The sequence below is a fragment of the Talpa europaea genome (assembly GCF_964194135.1).
Source record: "Talpa europaea genome assembly, chromosome: 1".
Lineage (NCBI taxonomy): Eukaryota > Metazoa > Chordata > Mammalia > Eulipotyphla > Talpidae > Talpa > Talpa europaea.
In genome coordinates, this window is record NC_140073.1 from 108,190,351 (window position 1) to 108,208,352 (window position 18,002).

At 38.4% G+C, this 18,002-nt stretch overlaps 1 protein-coding gene across 1 annotated transcript in view; it reads right to left on the reverse strand.

The window, feature by feature from the left end:
* Positions 1-17,282, reverse strand: part of CFAP210 (cilia and flagella associated protein 210) — a gene marked incomplete at both ends in the record, with an annotated part of 32,226 nt that extends 14,944 nt beyond the window's left edge. Inside the window, 5 exons of the mRNA XM_084255321.1 lie at positions 950-1,106; positions 5,540-5,733; positions 5,825-5,998; positions 8,625-8,851; positions 17,216-17,282. Of these exons, the coding sequence (XP_084111447.1) occupies positions 950-1,106; positions 5,540-5,733; positions 5,825-5,998; positions 8,625-8,851; positions 17,216-17,282 (819 nt within the window). The remainder of the gene's footprint in view (positions 1-949; positions 1,107-5,539; positions 5,734-5,824; positions 5,999-8,624; positions 8,852-17,215) is intronic.
* Positions 17,283-18,002: the final 720 nt, after the last annotated feature.

The following is an 18,002-nucleotide window of genomic DNA, read 5'->3' on the forward strand; positions in this document are numbered from 1 at the left end:
AGGACAGTAGCCAAGAGACATCCGAGAATGACAACTGGGCAGCAGACCTACAGAACAAGCAGTCCAGAGGGAAGGATTTTGGATGGGGGTGTTCCAAGAAAACCAGTAACATAGATAACTGAATATTACTTAGCTTAGTATCAATATACATGAAAACAATTATTTTAATCATAAAAAACAATTACACAACAAGGAAATATAATCATAGCATATTACTGAGTTCTTCTGAGAATAACATTTATATAATTATAATGATTTAACTAAAATTGTATGACAATAATTTTGGGAGAAGGGGATAGTATTAGAAAAGAGCTAACTCCTCTATTACTGGGGCAGAGAGACAGAAAATGCCTAAAATTTGTAAGTCCAATTTTAGAACTTAATATGTATTTTAAAATACAATATAGATTATTTAGAATATAATTTTTATACCAGAAGAAACAGCTAAAAGAATTTGTATGCCACCAAGAAGTAGAAGGATTGAAGTAAAGAACTACTACTCTTCTCTTAAGCCTATAGGTACTGCTTGATATTTTAACTATGTGCATGTATTATATAAGAATAAAAGCAAATTTAAAAGAAAAGAATGTAAAGACTTATGGAATAAAATAAATTTCAATAGCCATTAAGTTATAACCACATATTGAACACATATTAATAGGTCAACAGACACCAAACAGAATTCACATTCATTCTTCACAACTCTCATTTTAAGGATATGAAAACGAATACATTTAGGGGAAAAAACCATTCTCTTCTCTTTTTCTGTTGATGCAAGAAAACATATTCATATAAAATCATAAATATAGTTCCCTCAAAAGTATTCATTCCCTAGAAACACTGTAAGTGGTTTTCTACTCCGTTATTATTTCTTTAAAAAAAATTAAAAGTTAGGCACTGGACTGTGCATATTTTTAAAGAAATTAAGAAATGCTTATTTTCAACTTACAAAAAACAGTCTTCTGCTTTCATTTATCTCTTCTTTTTTCTTCTCTCGTTTTTTTCTCTTTTCTATTTCATATAATAAATTCTGTTGCTTTATTTCCTCAGCCTCCTTTTCTTCAAGTTTTCTCCTTCTTTCTTCTTCTTCTTCATGTTCCTTTATTCTAAAGTAAAAATGTAATAATAATTGAGATTAAAGTAAAGGGACAGGTTTTATTTTTATGAAATGAATCAGAGTCTAACCTGGGATGATTTGAAACTATATAAGAAGAACTTTTGGACTTCTTTGGGGATAAGAACAGATAAGTAGCAGTGACTACAGCCAAATTCAACCTTGATTACCCCAGAATTACCAATATCTTACTTCAAAATTTATTTCATTCCTCATCAAAATAAGTTCCACGTTAGACTCAAGTGTTCCTTTCCTTTAGAAAGAACTAATTAACTAATTGTATGGTGGAATGGTGACACTATTTTACAGAAAATTTTCTGACCTCTAGTACTTTTTTTTTCAATACTAGTGCTACATTATGCCTCTGCCTTTCAAGAGATGTAGTTCTATGGAAAGAGAGGAACAAAGGTTTCTTTACCCAATGCTGGTTCTCTCTCAGGTCTTGTGAGATGTGAGAGGTCTCCTCACTGCACAGCTCTGACCTGGGAGATTTAGCTTCAGCTCTACTTCTTCAACATCCCTCATGACCCTCCACAATCACTACCAGGAACTTCCACCATCAGTAGGATATTGCAAAATTCTGAGTGTCATCATCAGACAATTCTCCACATACTGGCAAGACAACTCAAGCCCATGGAGTCTACTTGCCCAAGCACCCCTGTCAGCCAATCAACAGTACAGGTTGTTTCACTGCTTCTTCTTATCTGCCAAGGCTAATATTTTTTCTTCCTGAATGGGTTGGCACAGAGTAAGTCAACAACTCACCTAAACAGATAAAAAGACTGAAAAATAAACCTTTCTTTCACATGTACCCTATTAAAAAATTTTTTTAGAGTCTCCTTACTTATCTTCAGGAAGGGAAAAATTCCCTTCCTCTCTAACACTGAGGACAATATAGAAAAGTGAGCAAGTTTTATTCACTTTGGTAGTAGGCCAGTTCAGAACAGGAAATTCCTAGTTGAGTCATCTGTTCAGAGTAAGTAGTTTTAGAGTCAATCACTCTCTTTAGGAACAGCTAAGAAAAATGTCACTGCTAGCCACAGTTATGGCAAGTTTATGACTTCCCTTTAAAAAATAGGTTTACAAAATTTTATTTGTTTATGCCCAAAAATAGATGACTGGATCAAGAAGATGTGGTACATATATACCATGGAATATTACTCAGCATTCAAAAAAGATAAACACATGCAATTTGCAGCAACATGGATGGAGCTGGAAGGGATCATGCTCAGTGAAACAAGCCAGAAAGAAAAAGAAAAATACTGGATGGTCTCACTCATAGCAGGAATCTAGAAAACTTAGATAAGGGACCAGGAAAAAGAATAACTATAAGAAAGAAAATATCAAAATCAACAAACAACTATGAACCAGAGACACTCTATGGGGGGTGGAGGAGCGGAGAAAGGAGGGCTTGGGGTCAAAATAAGGGGGTTGTAATTGTATGGGGAATATAAAAATAAAATTAAAAAAGTTTATTTGTTTGTTTAGTTTGTTAGAACTATTTAATACTTTACCAATTCTTTTAAGGCAATTTGGCAAATCAATAATCAAGATTTCAATGACATTGTAAAGAGGAACATATCCAATTTTGAGAATATTTCTGAAGTTTTTAATTGCTACTTTAAGGGAAAACACTAAGATATTTAAAAAAATGTAATGTTGACATTCCTTAGCAAGTCTGAAATCACTACCATTATACCAATATATGTATTAAATAATTCATTACCTTAGCAAAAAATTTGCCCATTCTAAGAATGAAAACAAAACTATCTCTTCTAGTGTTAGTGAAGAGGTAATTTTGTCAGTACTTAGATAAATGACTTATAACCATTAATAATTTTTGGTAATTACTTACCAAAAAAAAAAAACAATCACTATTACCTTAGTTTGGATAATCTATTCAACTATCTGCCATTAATTTGGCTTAATCAAAGTTATGTTGAAGGAAATCTGATATCCTCTAATTCAGGGAAGAAATACGTAACATTCATATCTTTACAAATGTAAAGATGTGAACCCATGCCCCTAGCAGAGACATCAATAATCACACACAAGGCTCTTCCTACTGGGTCTTGGACCTGCTCAACCCAATGCACTGGGCTGCCTCTAGCAGAGAGAATTTGTCATAAAACCTCTCTGCCATTCCTGATTCATATTATGAAGGTCCCAAATGTGTATTTATCTAGCCCAGATCTGACTTGAAGATTATATAAATATTGTATGATCCTATAAAAGGAGAAGGGACCCCTATACAAAATTTGGTTCAGATGATATTGGACATGCCAAGAGAAACAGAGAGAATATTACATCAGGGACTCTAATCTTCAGACATCAGTAGTTATGGGTTGACTTGGGCAAAGCAAAGGTAATGGGTTTGGGCTTTTATTATACCTAAGTGGTAGAACTGGGGGAATTTTCCTGTGCATAAGAGATCTAAATATCCTTCTGGAACCAAAGGAGGAGGCAAGTCCAAAGGTGTTCTTATTAGCCTGTCCAGAGGGGGAGAAAGAAGGAGATCTATAAATCCAGCAATCAAATATCAGCAAACATCAAAAATGAGATCTGACTCTTAATTACAATAAGCAAGCTTGATTCTTGCAAAGATAAACCACAAGACATTGCCATTTGGATTCACTGTATCTAGAACCAAACGCTACTTCCTCCTCTTCTAACCTGATTCTTTTGGTTTCTTATTCTTATTCTGATGAATAGTAGCATCTTCTTTTCAGTTGTCTAAGCTAGAGACTTAAGCATTATACTTAGTTTTTCTGTAATCCCCAGACCTCTCATTCATTTATTTAACAACTACTTACTGAATCGAATTTCTAATATAATGATAAAAAAATATATGGTTCTTGCCCTCAAGAAGCTATATTCTATTGGGGAGGACAGGCAAAAATGAGTAAACAGGGGCCTCCCCGGTGGCACAGCGGTTGAGCGCTGGGTTGCGAAGCTGCCCGCGGCCTCTGCGGCACCGGTTCGATCCCCGGATGCTCCCCGGCCACTGGAGGAGGGTCCCGCATGGCGCGCAGACCTCTCCTGCCGCCCGCTGCTCCCCTTAGCAGTGTGCTTTGGTCCTTCTGCCTGCTCTGCTCCCCGCTCTGGCTCTGGTGAATTCTCCCACCCTCCCACACTTCTGACTGTACCCAGTGCATGTATAAACAAAACAAACAAACAAACAAACAAACAAATAAATAAATAAAACATGCCTCTATTAAAAATTAAAAAAAAAAAGAGTAAACAAACTCAAATATATAGACAAATAATGAGATCATAAAATTCAGGTAAGTATTATAAAGAAAATAAGGGACCAAGAAAAAAGTAATATCAAGTTATTTATTTTGCATAACTTTGGTAGAATTGTTGACATGAGGGTGGCACAATGTAAAATGACAGCAGTAAATTCAAGATTTATTTTGAAGAAAAAGTTAACATGAATTGCTGATAGATTTGATGTGGTAAACAAAAGAAAATGAGGAATTAAATGTTTCTTAATAAATTTAAGATGTAGAACCTTTGGAACATTTGCAACCCAAGCTCATATGTCAGAGGATATCTGCATCCTTCCTCTCCTAATTTCACACAATGCAACCAAGGTAATAGGAGGAAATTCTACCACTACTAGAAATGAGGGTCTTCAAAAAAATGGCAAAAAATATTCACCTATGGAGTGTTGTTTAAAATTTTTGATACATCCATACAATTTGTATACAAGCAGTATAAATAAGCTTGTAAGTCTTACCTTGGAGAAAGAAGGTAGCTTCCTTCACCAACACCATCAAAAGTTTGTATGATTATTTATCAAAATAATAACATTACTAGAGTGGATTAGATTACTGTTCAAGAAGGTTCTCTCTCCACTTCCATGGGAGTTTACTTCTCTGTTGTTAAGCTTGACCATGTGACTGGCTTTAGATTCATGTAAGTCAAGTATATTTCCATGACCTTTGGCTTTGGGTTTAGTCATGTTCTTGCAAGTTTGTGCTCATTCTCTTACATCTCTGGCAAAACCATAAGAAAGGTTTCCGCTATGTGGCTGCTGTACCTTTAGCCTGTACCACAGAAAATATATACATGGAGCAGCTCAGAGCTGTCCGCACAGCAGCAAGCAATCCAGCTAGCCCTGCAGTTTAAATTTGTTCAGCCAAGCTTCTCCTTGATCAACCTATTCACAGATGCCTGAGAAACAAAGGTGTATTGTTGAATGCCATTGGATTGCATGGCTGGTTGTTATACAGCATTACAGTGACAAGAGTGACTAACATTATCTCTGGTTAAGGGAGCAATTGTGATTTTTAAGCTATTTGCATTTTTTCCTAATTAATAGGTAGTTTAGTATAAATTACCTTTAGAATCAGAAAAAAAAGCTATATCCATTATATGAGAAAGAGAATGTACAAAAAAAGGTAATTTATATGCACTTACTGTTGTAAATGATCAGTGGCAAGAGCCACTCTATCTCTGCGTTGTTTTTCTGCTTTTTCTTGCTCTTCTTTAAAAGCTTTTTCAATGTTGAGTTTCAATTGTTCTTCCCATTTTTTATCTGATTTTATTCTTCTCTTCTGAGATTCAATCTGTGCATCACGTTCTTTCATAACTTTACTAAGTAGTAGTCCTGACTAAAAAAAAAAACAATATTTTAAGAAAATAGAGTATAGTTATATAGATATGTTAAATATATATTAAAAAGTAAGAAAACTCAAGTAGTACATGAAAGTGTTTCACTCTTTCTGTCTGGTAAAATTGACATTGCCTTGCATTTTCAATGGCTTTTTTTCTTTCTCCTTGTTTATATATTGCTTCTTCCAGATCAAGAACTTGTCTTTCTGCCTCTATTTCTTCATCACGCTTCTTTTTGGCTTCAAGTTTCTGTTCTTTCATCCCCTGTAAAAAGACAAACTCTTCTATTTTCAGTTTACCATTTAACTTTCTAAAATATAACATTATAATGTGATATTTTGAGCATTCATGAGTCTTTATTGTATTTTCTTATAGTAATAAAGTCATTAATAAATACATTTATGGGACCTCCCTGGTGGCGCAGGTGGTTGAGTACAGTGCTGTGAAGGGGGCGCAGCCTCTGCAGTGTGGGTTCAATCCTGGCTGGCCTGACAGATACCCACATGGTGCAGCAGACCCCTCCTGTCTCGCCCACTGCTCCCCTCAGCAGTGTATTTTGTCACTCTGCCTGTTCTGTTCCCCGCTGTCTGTGGTGAATCCTCTCATCCTCCCACACATCTGAACCTGTACCCAGGTTCTTGTATACATGAATAAATCTTAAAATAAATATTTACAATGACATTTCTCTCATATGTTAAGTTCCCATATATAACCTAGGATTGTTTTTAGGTCTCCTGATCTATTCTTCGTCAAATCTCTATGTTTATTCTCAGTTTTTAATTGTCACAGGTTTATAGTAAGCCTTGTTGGTCAGATGCATTTTCATTTCTCCATGGAAGTATAAAGCATACTGTACAATGCACTATTTCTGTGTAAAAAAATAATACGTAAAAGAGAGCATTACCTATTCCTCCATCCCTGTATACAACTAGGTCTTGTTTAAAATCAAGTTTTTTCATGTATAATTTAATTTTAGTATGTAGCACTAGTACATTTATAGAAGTGTTGCATCCTCCCGAAATATTTCTTCACTCCCTATTAAGGGCAAATATTCCCTCCACCAGTAGTCCCTGGCAACCACTAGTCTGTTTTCTTTCCCATTAGCTTTGCTTTTTTCAGTAGCTCATATAATACATAAATAATATCAGTCATGAATTAATTCTTCCCTTTTCTAGAAAAAACAATTGATTAAATCACAACACTGTTTCTAAAGCAAGTCCTTTCCCAAAGTTAAACATATGCAACAAAGTAAGGAAACATGCTAAGTTTATAAACACATGCAGCAAAGTAAGGAAACATGCTAAGTTTATTAAAAAGTGAAATTCTAGACAGAAATTATGCTTGCATAAAGTCTTAATAATTCTACTAGGAATAGATTATACTAGGCCTCCCTGGTGGCCTAGGGGTTAAGTCTCAATGCTATCACCGCTACGGCCTGACTTCAGCTAACCCACATATGGTGCAGCAGACCTCTCCTGTCCAGCCCACCACCACCCTCAGCAGTGTATTTCAGTTAATCTACCTGTTCTGCTCCCCACTCTGTCCCTGGTGAATTCTCTCATCCCTCTGCACTCTGGCCTACACAATAAAAATTGGTAAACTGCATTTCAATAAAGTTAAAAACTATTCTTTAAAAGTGTGAGAAAAGGGGCCTCCCCGGTGGCGCAGTGGTTGAGCGCTGGGTAGCGAAGTTGCCCGCAGCCTCTGCAGCGCCGGATTGATCCCCAGCTGCTCCCCGGCCACCGGAGAAGGGTCCCACATGGCACGCAGGCCTCTCCTGCCGCCCGCTGCTCCCCTCAGCAGTGTACTTCGGTCCTTCTGCCTGTTCTGCTCCCCGCTCTGGCTCTGGTGAATTCTCTCACCCTCCCGCGCCTCTGACTGTACCCAGTGCTTGCATAAATAAATAAATAAATCTTTAAAAAAAAAATAAAATAAATAAAAAAATAAAAGTGTGAGAAAATAAAAAGCCAAGTCAATATACTGAGAGAAAATATTTAATAAAGGACTTGTATTCAAAATATATTTTAAAAATTCCCTCAACTCCATAGAAAAATAAACCCAATTTAAACACAGACAAGAAAAATGTGAACACATCACCAAAGACAGTAGACAGAAAACAAGTTCATTAAAAGATGTTTAACATTATGGTATTCAGAGAAATTCAAAATAAAACTATAATGAGATAATATTTCACACCTATTAGAATGTTTATTATTTAAAAGACTGACCATAACAAATGCTGGAAAGAATGCAAAATTACAACTACTTTGGAAAACAGTTTCCAAGTCTGTTACCAAGTTAAACATGTACCTATCTATGATTCAGGCAATCTACACCAACATATTTACCCAAGAAAAATGCAGTATATGTCCATATAGAGACATATATGAATGTGCATAGCAGCTTCATTTATAATAATGCTAAAAACTGAAAATAGTTCATATGTCAATACATGGTGAGATCCTCAATTGTACAGATAAACTGTGGTACAGTCATACAATGGGATACTCATCAGTAAAATTGACACACAACATGATGAAAAAACATCTAAATAATTGTGCTGATTTCATCATAATAAAAAAAAGATTAGTGATTGCCAGGGGACAGAGGAACAGGGGTCTGGAGGAGTGAGAGGGAATATAGTGATATAAGAGAAAACTATTTTTTGGATGATGAATATGTTCATTATCTATCTTAATGAACATAATGGTGGTTTCAGGGGTGTATAACTATGTCAAAACTTGTCAAATTGTACACTTTCAATTTTTTTTTATCATATATCACACCTAAATAAAGCTGTTGAAAATGTGTTTCAATGCAGTTTTTTTATATTTTACACATTAAAAAAAAAGTACTAAGAACCCAGGTGTACTCCTGGGTTAATACTTACTGCATATGTATTAGTCCAATGTTTTACCAGTTCTTGGGATAGGAAATGCTTTTCTCTCTTTGCCTTTCTTTCTGCACGAAGGCATGCTGCTTCTCTTGTCAAACTGTCAAGGCTGTCTCGAATTCTTTTCCATTCATCTTGCGGAATTATGGTGACCTGCCGGAGATCTACTTTGCTAGGCAGAAGAGGTGGATAGCAAACTTGACCTTGTTCAGAATTCTTTATTCCTAATAAATTTATAAAATGAATATTAAAGATTTTTCAACAAGAATTTAAGTGATACTTTTCCTCAGTTGTTTCTGTACTGGCATGACATTTGGAAATGTATTTCAAATAATAATTTTATTTTGTTATCTTAAGAACAGCAGAGATCACGTGGAAAGTATAAACCCTGAAACCAGAAGACATAGACTTGAGTCCTTGCTCAGTCAGTTCCTTACTGTGTAAATTTGGGCGAGTCATTTAAATTCTTGGAGCCTCAGTACTAACCAACAGTTGAGGATACTCCCTAACCCCCTAATTAAGGGACACAAGCCCAGAGTAAAAACATTACTATAAAGAAGCTATAGCACCTGAAGACAGTTGTCTCCCAACAAATCAGTAACTTGAAAGAAAGATAAACTTCAAGGTTTTTGGCTTTCTAAAACTCGCAGTTATGGGAAGATAAGGCCCTAAATAGGGAAAATTTTAACAACTCTCTTTGTTTTCCTCAATGCATAGATAATTTCAGGCAAATACATTTTCTAGACCCCTAGCCAAATTTTCTTTTCCTCAGAAATCCTTGAAATAACTGGAGATAAACCTCACTGAAAAGCTGAGAATTCGGGGAGCTTTCTCAGAGTTATCTACAGGCTGTTCTCAGGGTCCAAGTACTCACTCTTGGTTCTTTAATACACTCATTTAAGGCTTTGCACTCTATTGTCCCCTCTCAGGGGACATTGCAATTTATTAGTGATTACAGGGAATTGAGTTATTTCAACGCAACTTTTTGAGGCATGCATGTTTCCCTGAAGTTTTATCTTGAAATGGCACAAGAAATTAAATCAAAATATCGTAAAATTACTAAGATATATACAAGAAATGTCAGCGGGTTTTGTCTCGGACGAGAACATGAGATGCGTGCTCACGACGGTGGGAGCACTTCGCCACGCCACTTGAAAAGAGAGATAAGGGGAGTTTGTAGAAGAAAGGTCGGTTTTCGAACATAGCGCGCACTGTATAGGGAGACATATAATTACAAATAAACAAGTCTACATCTGGAGGAAAAGATTTTCAAAGCTGAGCTCATTTTGGTTTGAAGCTTCGAGCAGTGCACATAGATCTAACGAGGAGAAAATCGGAAAAGTGATTCTTTTCTTAGTGACTAAATTGTTTGGTGAAAGCTATTTTGGTAAATATCATCTTGTCAGTTAGTAATAACAATTAGAAATTTTCAACCCATGCATTTATTCATATTTTTTATTAGAACAATGGCAAAGCGTCCAACCACGAAGGAGTCTCATGACCCAAGTAGTAGTGAAGATGAGCTCCAGATGGACCTCTACACAGACACGTTAGAAAGACTAACTGTAGAACAAAACGACAGCAGTGAGAGTGATATCGTTCAACCTAGACGGCGACGAATTGTTCGCATAGATAGCGAAAGCGATAATAGTAGGACTGAAGAAAACACACGGCAACATGACAACGTATCATCAAGTGAAGAGTGGGAAGATGTTACCGAATTGGACGTTCCTCCAGCCACGATAAATTTTGATTTACACGAAGAAATAGCCGGACCACAAGTCCCAAGTAACATAAAAGAGCCCATAGACTATTTCACATTATATTTTACTGAAGGATTAGTAGACAGCATACTAAAAGAGACAAACAATTATGCCCAAGAAAAAATTGGAAAGAAACAGCTTTCCCGAAAGTCAACTTGGCACAAGCGGTACAATATTACCAAAGAAGAATTTTTAGCATTTATCGCCGTCATCCTGAATATGGGATTGATTCAACTTCCCAACATGCAAGAATACTGGTCTACTGCTGCCAATAGTAGAATCCCTTTTTTTTTTTTTCGGAAACATTTACCAGGTCCAGATTTATGCAGATATTTTGGTTATTACATTTGAACAAACCCACGCAAGGAAATGCAACGGTAAGAACTCGCATTCAGAAAGTTAGCAACTATTTAGAATATATAGATAGCAAATTTAGACAGTATTTCATACCATATAAAGCAGTCGCTGTGGATGAATCTGTTGTAAAGTTCAAAGGCAGAATAGCATTTATTACGTATAATCCCAACAAGCCAACAAAGTGGGGTATACGCATATATGCGCTGGTGGACTCAAGAATGGGATACTTATTTACAATACTTCCATACTATGGCAGCATAACCTCTGATAATATATCCCGGCCAGATCTTCCAGTAAGTACCAGGATTCCGCTACATTTATTCAAGAAATTATTAGAAAGAGTTCCTGATGCAAAAGGATACCACATGTTCACCGACAGGTACTATACCAGTATCCTTTTAGCGGAAGAACTGCTAAAGATGAATTGTCATCTTACTGGCACTATAAAGATAAATCGAAAAGGCATACCGACACAAATAAAAAAAAACAAAATTTTCCACCAATAAAACAGTTGCATACAGAAAGAATAATACTACGCTTCTTGCGTGAAAAGATAAAAGAATTATTACCATGCTCACCAATTATTATAACACAAAACTACAATCTACCCAGAGAACATTACGCGGTGGACATATCGTAACAGTTAGTAAGCCTCAAATGGTGTTAGAATATACGGCAAATATGGGCGGTGTGGATCGTGCGGATCAATATGCTTCGACGTATTGTTTCCTCCATAAATCGCTCAAATGGTGGAGGAAGTTATTTTTTGGGGGGTTGGAAATGTGTGATAAACTCATACATAATGTATTGCATCGAAAAACCAACAAGTAATGAAACGCCAATGACACACCACAAGTTTATCAAGACACTTGTTGACCAATTAAAGGACGATTTTCGTGTATGGAGAACGCGTCCATCCACATCTTCTGCGGACAATAGATTAAACAATAAACTACATATTCCTGATGTGGGACAAAGAAAACAGGACTGCATTGTGTGTTCTAACAGGAAAACACCTGGTGGCAGGCGTCAAACCACTTATTACTGTCAAACATGCACTAATCAGCCTGCAATGCATATTGGGGAGTGTTACAAAACTTGTCATACTGTACAAAATTATAAACAATAAAATATTGGTTTTTTTGCAAATATACATTCCTCGATGTCACCCAATTCATATAAGTCCAATATCATTATAATACGTTACTTGGTTCCAAAATTATACTAAATAATACGAGGGTCTGTAAATGCAAGTTTCTGCCGCAAAGTAGCGTCGAGCAGCTGGTAGCCAATGTCCAGAATGGTTCGGAGTGCAAAGGGTTAATTTTGCTTGCCTCAATTTATTTCTAGTCAACAGTATCATCATCACTAAAGCTGAGGTCAATAATACCTAACCCAACAGGTTGGGTTTTTTTTTTGTTTTTTTAAAGATTTATTTATTTATGCAAGGAAGAGTTAGGGTACAGGCCAGAGGTGCGGGGGAGGGGGAGTAAAAGGATTCACCAGAGACTGAGTGGGGAACAGAACAGGAAGATTGACTGAAATACACTGCTGAGGGGAGTAGCAGGAGAGGTCTGTTGCACTGTGTGGGTCAGCTCCCTAGCCAGGGATTGAACGTGTCCTGCAGTGGCTGCGGACAGCTTCATAGTGCTGCAACTTAACCCCTTACGCCACCAGGAAGGCCCCTAAAAGCATCTTAAATGACACAGTTAAGCTTAGAGAAATGTTCCTACCCTTTCAATCAATTGAAATTCTTAATTATAAACAATCAAACTCAATCTAACTAGTTAAGCAGAAGATGAATTCATTAAGGGATACCAGAAAGCGCACTGAATCAAAGAGCCAAAGAGCTATCCTCCGAGGCTATACAAAGCACACCGTGAGGGTCCAGAAAAGGTTCAAGGCAACTGGCATTAGGTAAACATCTGGACCTGGCCCACTTAGAACTTGCTCCATCAGATGCTATATACCTGAACCTTCACCAGTAATACACTTTTACTGCCACTCTCCCCAGAAAATGGATTGAATGTGTTGTTTCTTCATATCATTCTCTTCAGAATATAAATCTAGCACATGTACGATGGTCTCTCTAAGTGCAGGGCCCATGCCTGCATCATAGAGTGAAGAAGACAGAAAAAAATGAATTCTGCCTTTCACATGAGGAGGTGGGACTAGAAAGGAGGGAAATTCACCAAAATAGGAAACACCTTTGAATAATGAAAGGTGGGACCACAGCATTGTAAAGGTAGTAAAGGAAAGAATGGGTAAGAGGGTAGACTCCAGAGACAGACTACTTGAGCTTTTTTTTGAAAATTCCAATATGAACTATGTGAATCAAGACAAAATTATTTAACCCTTTCAGTCTATACCCTTGATTGCAAAATGGAGATATAAATAATACTTTATATGGTGGGTATGAAAATTAAATAAAGAAATATTTTAAGGTCCTCCCTGGTGGCGCAAGGGGTTAAGCACCACACTATGAAGCAATCCAAAGCCTCTGCAGCACAAGTTTGATCCCCAGCCCTCCAAGGAACAACCCACATGGTGCAGCAGACCTCTCCTGTCTCGCCCACTGCGCCTCTCAGCAGTGTATTTCAGTCAATCTGCCTGTTCTGTTCCCCACTCTGTCGCTGGTGAGTCCTCTTACCCCCCCCCCCCCGCATCTCTGGCCTGTGCCCCAGCTCTTGTATGCATAAATAAATAAATCTTTTAAAAAAGAGAGAAATATTGTTAAATGATTTAGAATAGTGTCAGGCATACAATAAGTTCAAATAAATATTAGTTATTAGGCAAATGTCTATTTGGATTCTTTTTATATTTCAGGTCATAGTTTAAAAAGGACAAGATACATGAACAAAGAGCAAAATAGAATATGAATAGAAAGACCCTCAAGCAGTAGAGATCAGATAAAAGCAGTGACAAGTAACATAAGGGTATCTTAAACCAGCCCATTTGCCTGTGATCATCAGCACATTTTTCATGGTTTATAAAATCTTTTTTTAATTGAGACTTTTTTTTTAAGTTAACAATTTTTTTAAAGATTTATTTATTTATTTATTTATACAAGAACCGGGGTACAGGCCAGATTCATGGGAGGGTGAGAGGATTCACCGGAGACAGAGTGGGGAACAGAACAGGCATACAGACGAAATACACTACTGAGGGGAGCAGCGGGTGAGACAGGAGAGGTCTGCCGCGCGATGTGGGACCCTTGCCAGCCAGCTGTGATCGAAACCAGCGCTGCAGAGGCTGCAGACAGCTTCACAGCGCTGCACTCAACCGCCTGCGCCACCAGGGGAGGCCCGCGACATATTAATAATTCACCCATCACCCATAAAACTCACCTTCATAAAGAGTTTTTAGTCTATTCACAATGCTGTGCAACCATCTAATTCTGGAACATTTTACTACCCAGAAAGGATTACTGTGTAGTAATCCTGTGACTACCACTAAACTACTTTCTTTTCTGTTGTTGTTTGTTTTTAATGATGTAACTTTGGTTTACAATACTATGTAATTCTGAGGTAAAAGATCATACCTCTTCAGATGTATTTTACCACAACACACCCACCACAAAGGCACCCAAAGTCTTCTTCCATAGTTCATCAGATCCCTTTCACAGTTTGCTCTCCACCTTCCCCTTTACAGATAGATTTCTAGGTTTGATATTGGATTGGTTTTGTTTGACCCTTTGTTTTATTTCTTATATTCCACATCTAAGTGCAAACATCTAAGGATTTTTATCTGGAAATCTCTCTTTTTTTTTTTAAAGATTTATTTATTTATTTATTTATTTATATAAGCACTGGGTACAGTCAGAAGCGCAGGAGGGTGAGAGAATTCACCAGAGCCAGAGCGGGGAGCAGAGCAGGCAGAAGGACCGAAGTACACTGCTGAGGGGAGCAGCGGGCGGCAGGAGAGGTCTGCGCGCCATGTGGGACCCTCCTCTGGGGCCGGGGAGCAGCCGGGGATCGAACCGGTGCTGCAGAGGCTGCGGGCAGCTTCGCAACCCAGCACTCAACCGCTGCGCCACCGGGGAGGTCCAAGATTTTTTTTTTTTTTAATGCATTAAAGAGCTGGGGTGTAGGCCAGAGGTGCAGGGTAGGGCGTGAGAGGATTCACCAAACAGAATAGGGAGCAGAACAAGTGGACTGACTGAAAAACACTGGTGTAGGGGAGCAGCAGGTGAGATGAGAGGTCTGCTGCACCATGTGATTGGCTCATGCTGCAGTGGCTACCAATAGCTTCATAGTGCTGAGACTTAACCCCTTGCACCACCAGGGAGGCCTCTGCCTTCTGGAACTCTTAAGTGTGTCTTATGAGCAATCAGTGTTTGATCTTATTAAGGCTTACTTGCACAGGTGTCTTGCAAAATTTTCTCTCTTGGGCTTTCGGCAATTTGATCATGATGCATTTGTTTCTGGAATTCTTTGAGTTTATCCTTTTAGAAGACAATTGAGCTTTCTTAGTGGATAGATTAATGTTTTCACTCAACTTTGGGAAGCTTTTGGTCATTATTTCTTAAAATATTTTCTTATCCCTTTCCTCTTTCTAGGACTCAAATTATATTATGTTGGTATACTTGCCGGTGGCCTATATTTCTCTGAAGATCTGTTCATTTTTCGTCATTCTTTTTTTCTTCTGTTCCTCAGATTGCATATTCTCAATTTATCTTCAAGTTTACTCTTTCTTCTGCTGTATGGTATTGAATCCCTCTAGTGAATTTTTTATTTCAATTATTGTCCTTTTCAACTCCAAAATTTCTATTTGGATCCTTTTTTTTAAATTTCTGTCACTTTACTGATATGCTCTTTTTGGTGAGTCAGCATACTTAGTAGTTTCTGGTAGTTCCTTTGGCATTTTTTTTCTCACTCTTCAAACATATTTACAATAGATATAAATTTATAAAAGTAAATTATTTCATAAGCCTAAATTCTGAGTTTTTATAGGGAGAGTTTCTATGGAAACTTTTTCCCTATATGTGGGCCATTTTTTTTTCAAAGGCACATTCATTCTGCATCATAATCAGACTATTATATTTAGCAATCAACTGCATGGGTGAAAAAAGAACCTATATTATAATCATTTGTTGGGATACTTTACAAGGAACAGAAACTAAACTAACTTGTTATACAATTAGTTACAAATACAGTCTCAGTTTTCTGCCCATACACGTAAAGATAGTCCAAATTCCTAAGATACTAGTTCTCACCATGACAACCCTAGATGGGTATTTACAAAATTTAAACTAAAATAATTGGAATTAATAAAGCGCTCTTTAGATGTCCCACTAGGTTATTTCTATTCCAAAATCAAAATTTAAATAACAGGTTATCTAAATTACACAACCTTAAGTAGCATTATTTTTTATATTCTGATACAGCTTTTACCATACGTAGAGACCTTACCTTCATTTTTAGAAATGAGGAGACTGAGACTCTCATTCAGAGACTTTCCTAAAACCACTCAGGCTCACAAGCTGAGTTCACTGATATTTCCAAATACCAATAACAAAATAACAAAATTCAAGCACTCAAAAATCCTGCAAAAACCAGATTTTTGGAGCCTCAACAGCATAGTTTGAGGATCTGACCTGCTGGGAGTCAATTTAAGTTTCTCACTTCTTCACCCCTGCTGCTGTAAACTTTCTCAACCCACCCCCACTTCCCTTTTCCCCCTTCCACCTGTGAACTTATTGTGAACATTGTGGGACCCTCACCTCCCTGATCTACTAGGCAAGAAAGCAAAGCCATCTGCATAAGCTTAATGTTAGAACTAGCTCTGTCCCTTTCTGTGAAGCAGCCAGCAAGAATCTGTTGCCAGCAGGCAAATCAAACTTTCAGCCTCCACTGAAGACTCGAAGGAGTTACCTGAAGATTTTAACAATGGGTACCTAGCCTATGTGTCTCCACAATGCATTCTTTAGAAGTCAGGAAAATTATTAAACCCCAATATTTGCCCTCTTCTGCACACAGAAAACAGAAACAGATATTTCTTTAGGTTGAGATAACTTAGGAAATTGAAAGATCTAAGCCTTCAGATGAAAACCAGAAACCCCCTATCAAGAATCCATTTTTTAAGAACAGTGACTCCTGTTCCTTTGCTATAGGTATGCTACTCTATAATAAGGTATGTAAACTCAAATGTGTGATTAATTGTCAAAGCAGTTTTCACACGGTAAAATTGGTCAGACTGTTTCCAAGATTCAAATTCTCACTTTATTCTATAAACTCTTTGTTTAACCATCATTGAGAATTTTATTTAAAGTCATCTCACCGATTCACCTGAGAGCAAAACTACACAGAGCCCAAGGAAACCCAGAGGGTTAGTGTCCACTTGGAGCCCATTTCCAAGCATTTCAAGGCAACCAAAGCCCTTACTTGAAGTCCTCTCCTCTTAACACAATGCGTGGAAGACAGAAACCTATTGTTCTTGTTTAAGCCAAGATGGGTCAGTTTAGCTCACCCGTGCTTTCCTTCGCCTGTCCTCGGCGCCGACCGAAACGCACCATCATCTCTGATGAGATGCCCATGGCAGTCTCAGGCTCGGAAAAGCAATTCCAACTCCAAGAGAGACCGCCTCCTACCAGTGGAGTGTTTATGCCAAAACGCGCGGTTGCTTGGTAACGCCTGCGGAAGTGACGCAGGCAGTCGCTGAGGGACGAGGAACGCGCAGCAGCCGGCCAAGGCCCGGGAGACCGACTGCGCCTGCGCGGAACCCGAGGCCCAGCGTGGGCGTGAGGCGGCCCTGCCGGGGGGGCGCGGGGACGACGCCGGAGGCCTGAGGCCCGCACGCCTGCCCGACGGCCGCCGCGCTAACGGCTGCCGAAACCCAGCCTAGGTCAGTGAGCAGCCTCCGGCGCCGGCCCGGGCTGGTGCTCCTGTCCTCACCCAACGCGCGTCTCAAGCGGGACGACTCGAAACTTGGTTCCGGCGCCTCCCTTTGGGGCCGCTCCGGCTGCCGTGTGGGCGGCCTCGGCGTGGTATGTGTGGCCCTGGCGTGTCAAGTGTGGCCCCCAGCGGCCCCCCGCGGGTGGCAGGCGTGGAGCGATACCGTCTTGAACTGTGGAAATTCAGGGAGTGACAGAAAATGTTTTGAAGTACTGTGGGTTCTAAGGCACGATCAGGGCTAGATGGTGCTTAGGTTTTTAAAAATGAAACTGTTACGGTTTGGATGTGGTCCTCGAATATACGCTAGGCCCTTTTATGTATTTAAATTTTCTTGGTAAACAGTAAATTGAGTGTGTTTGGGG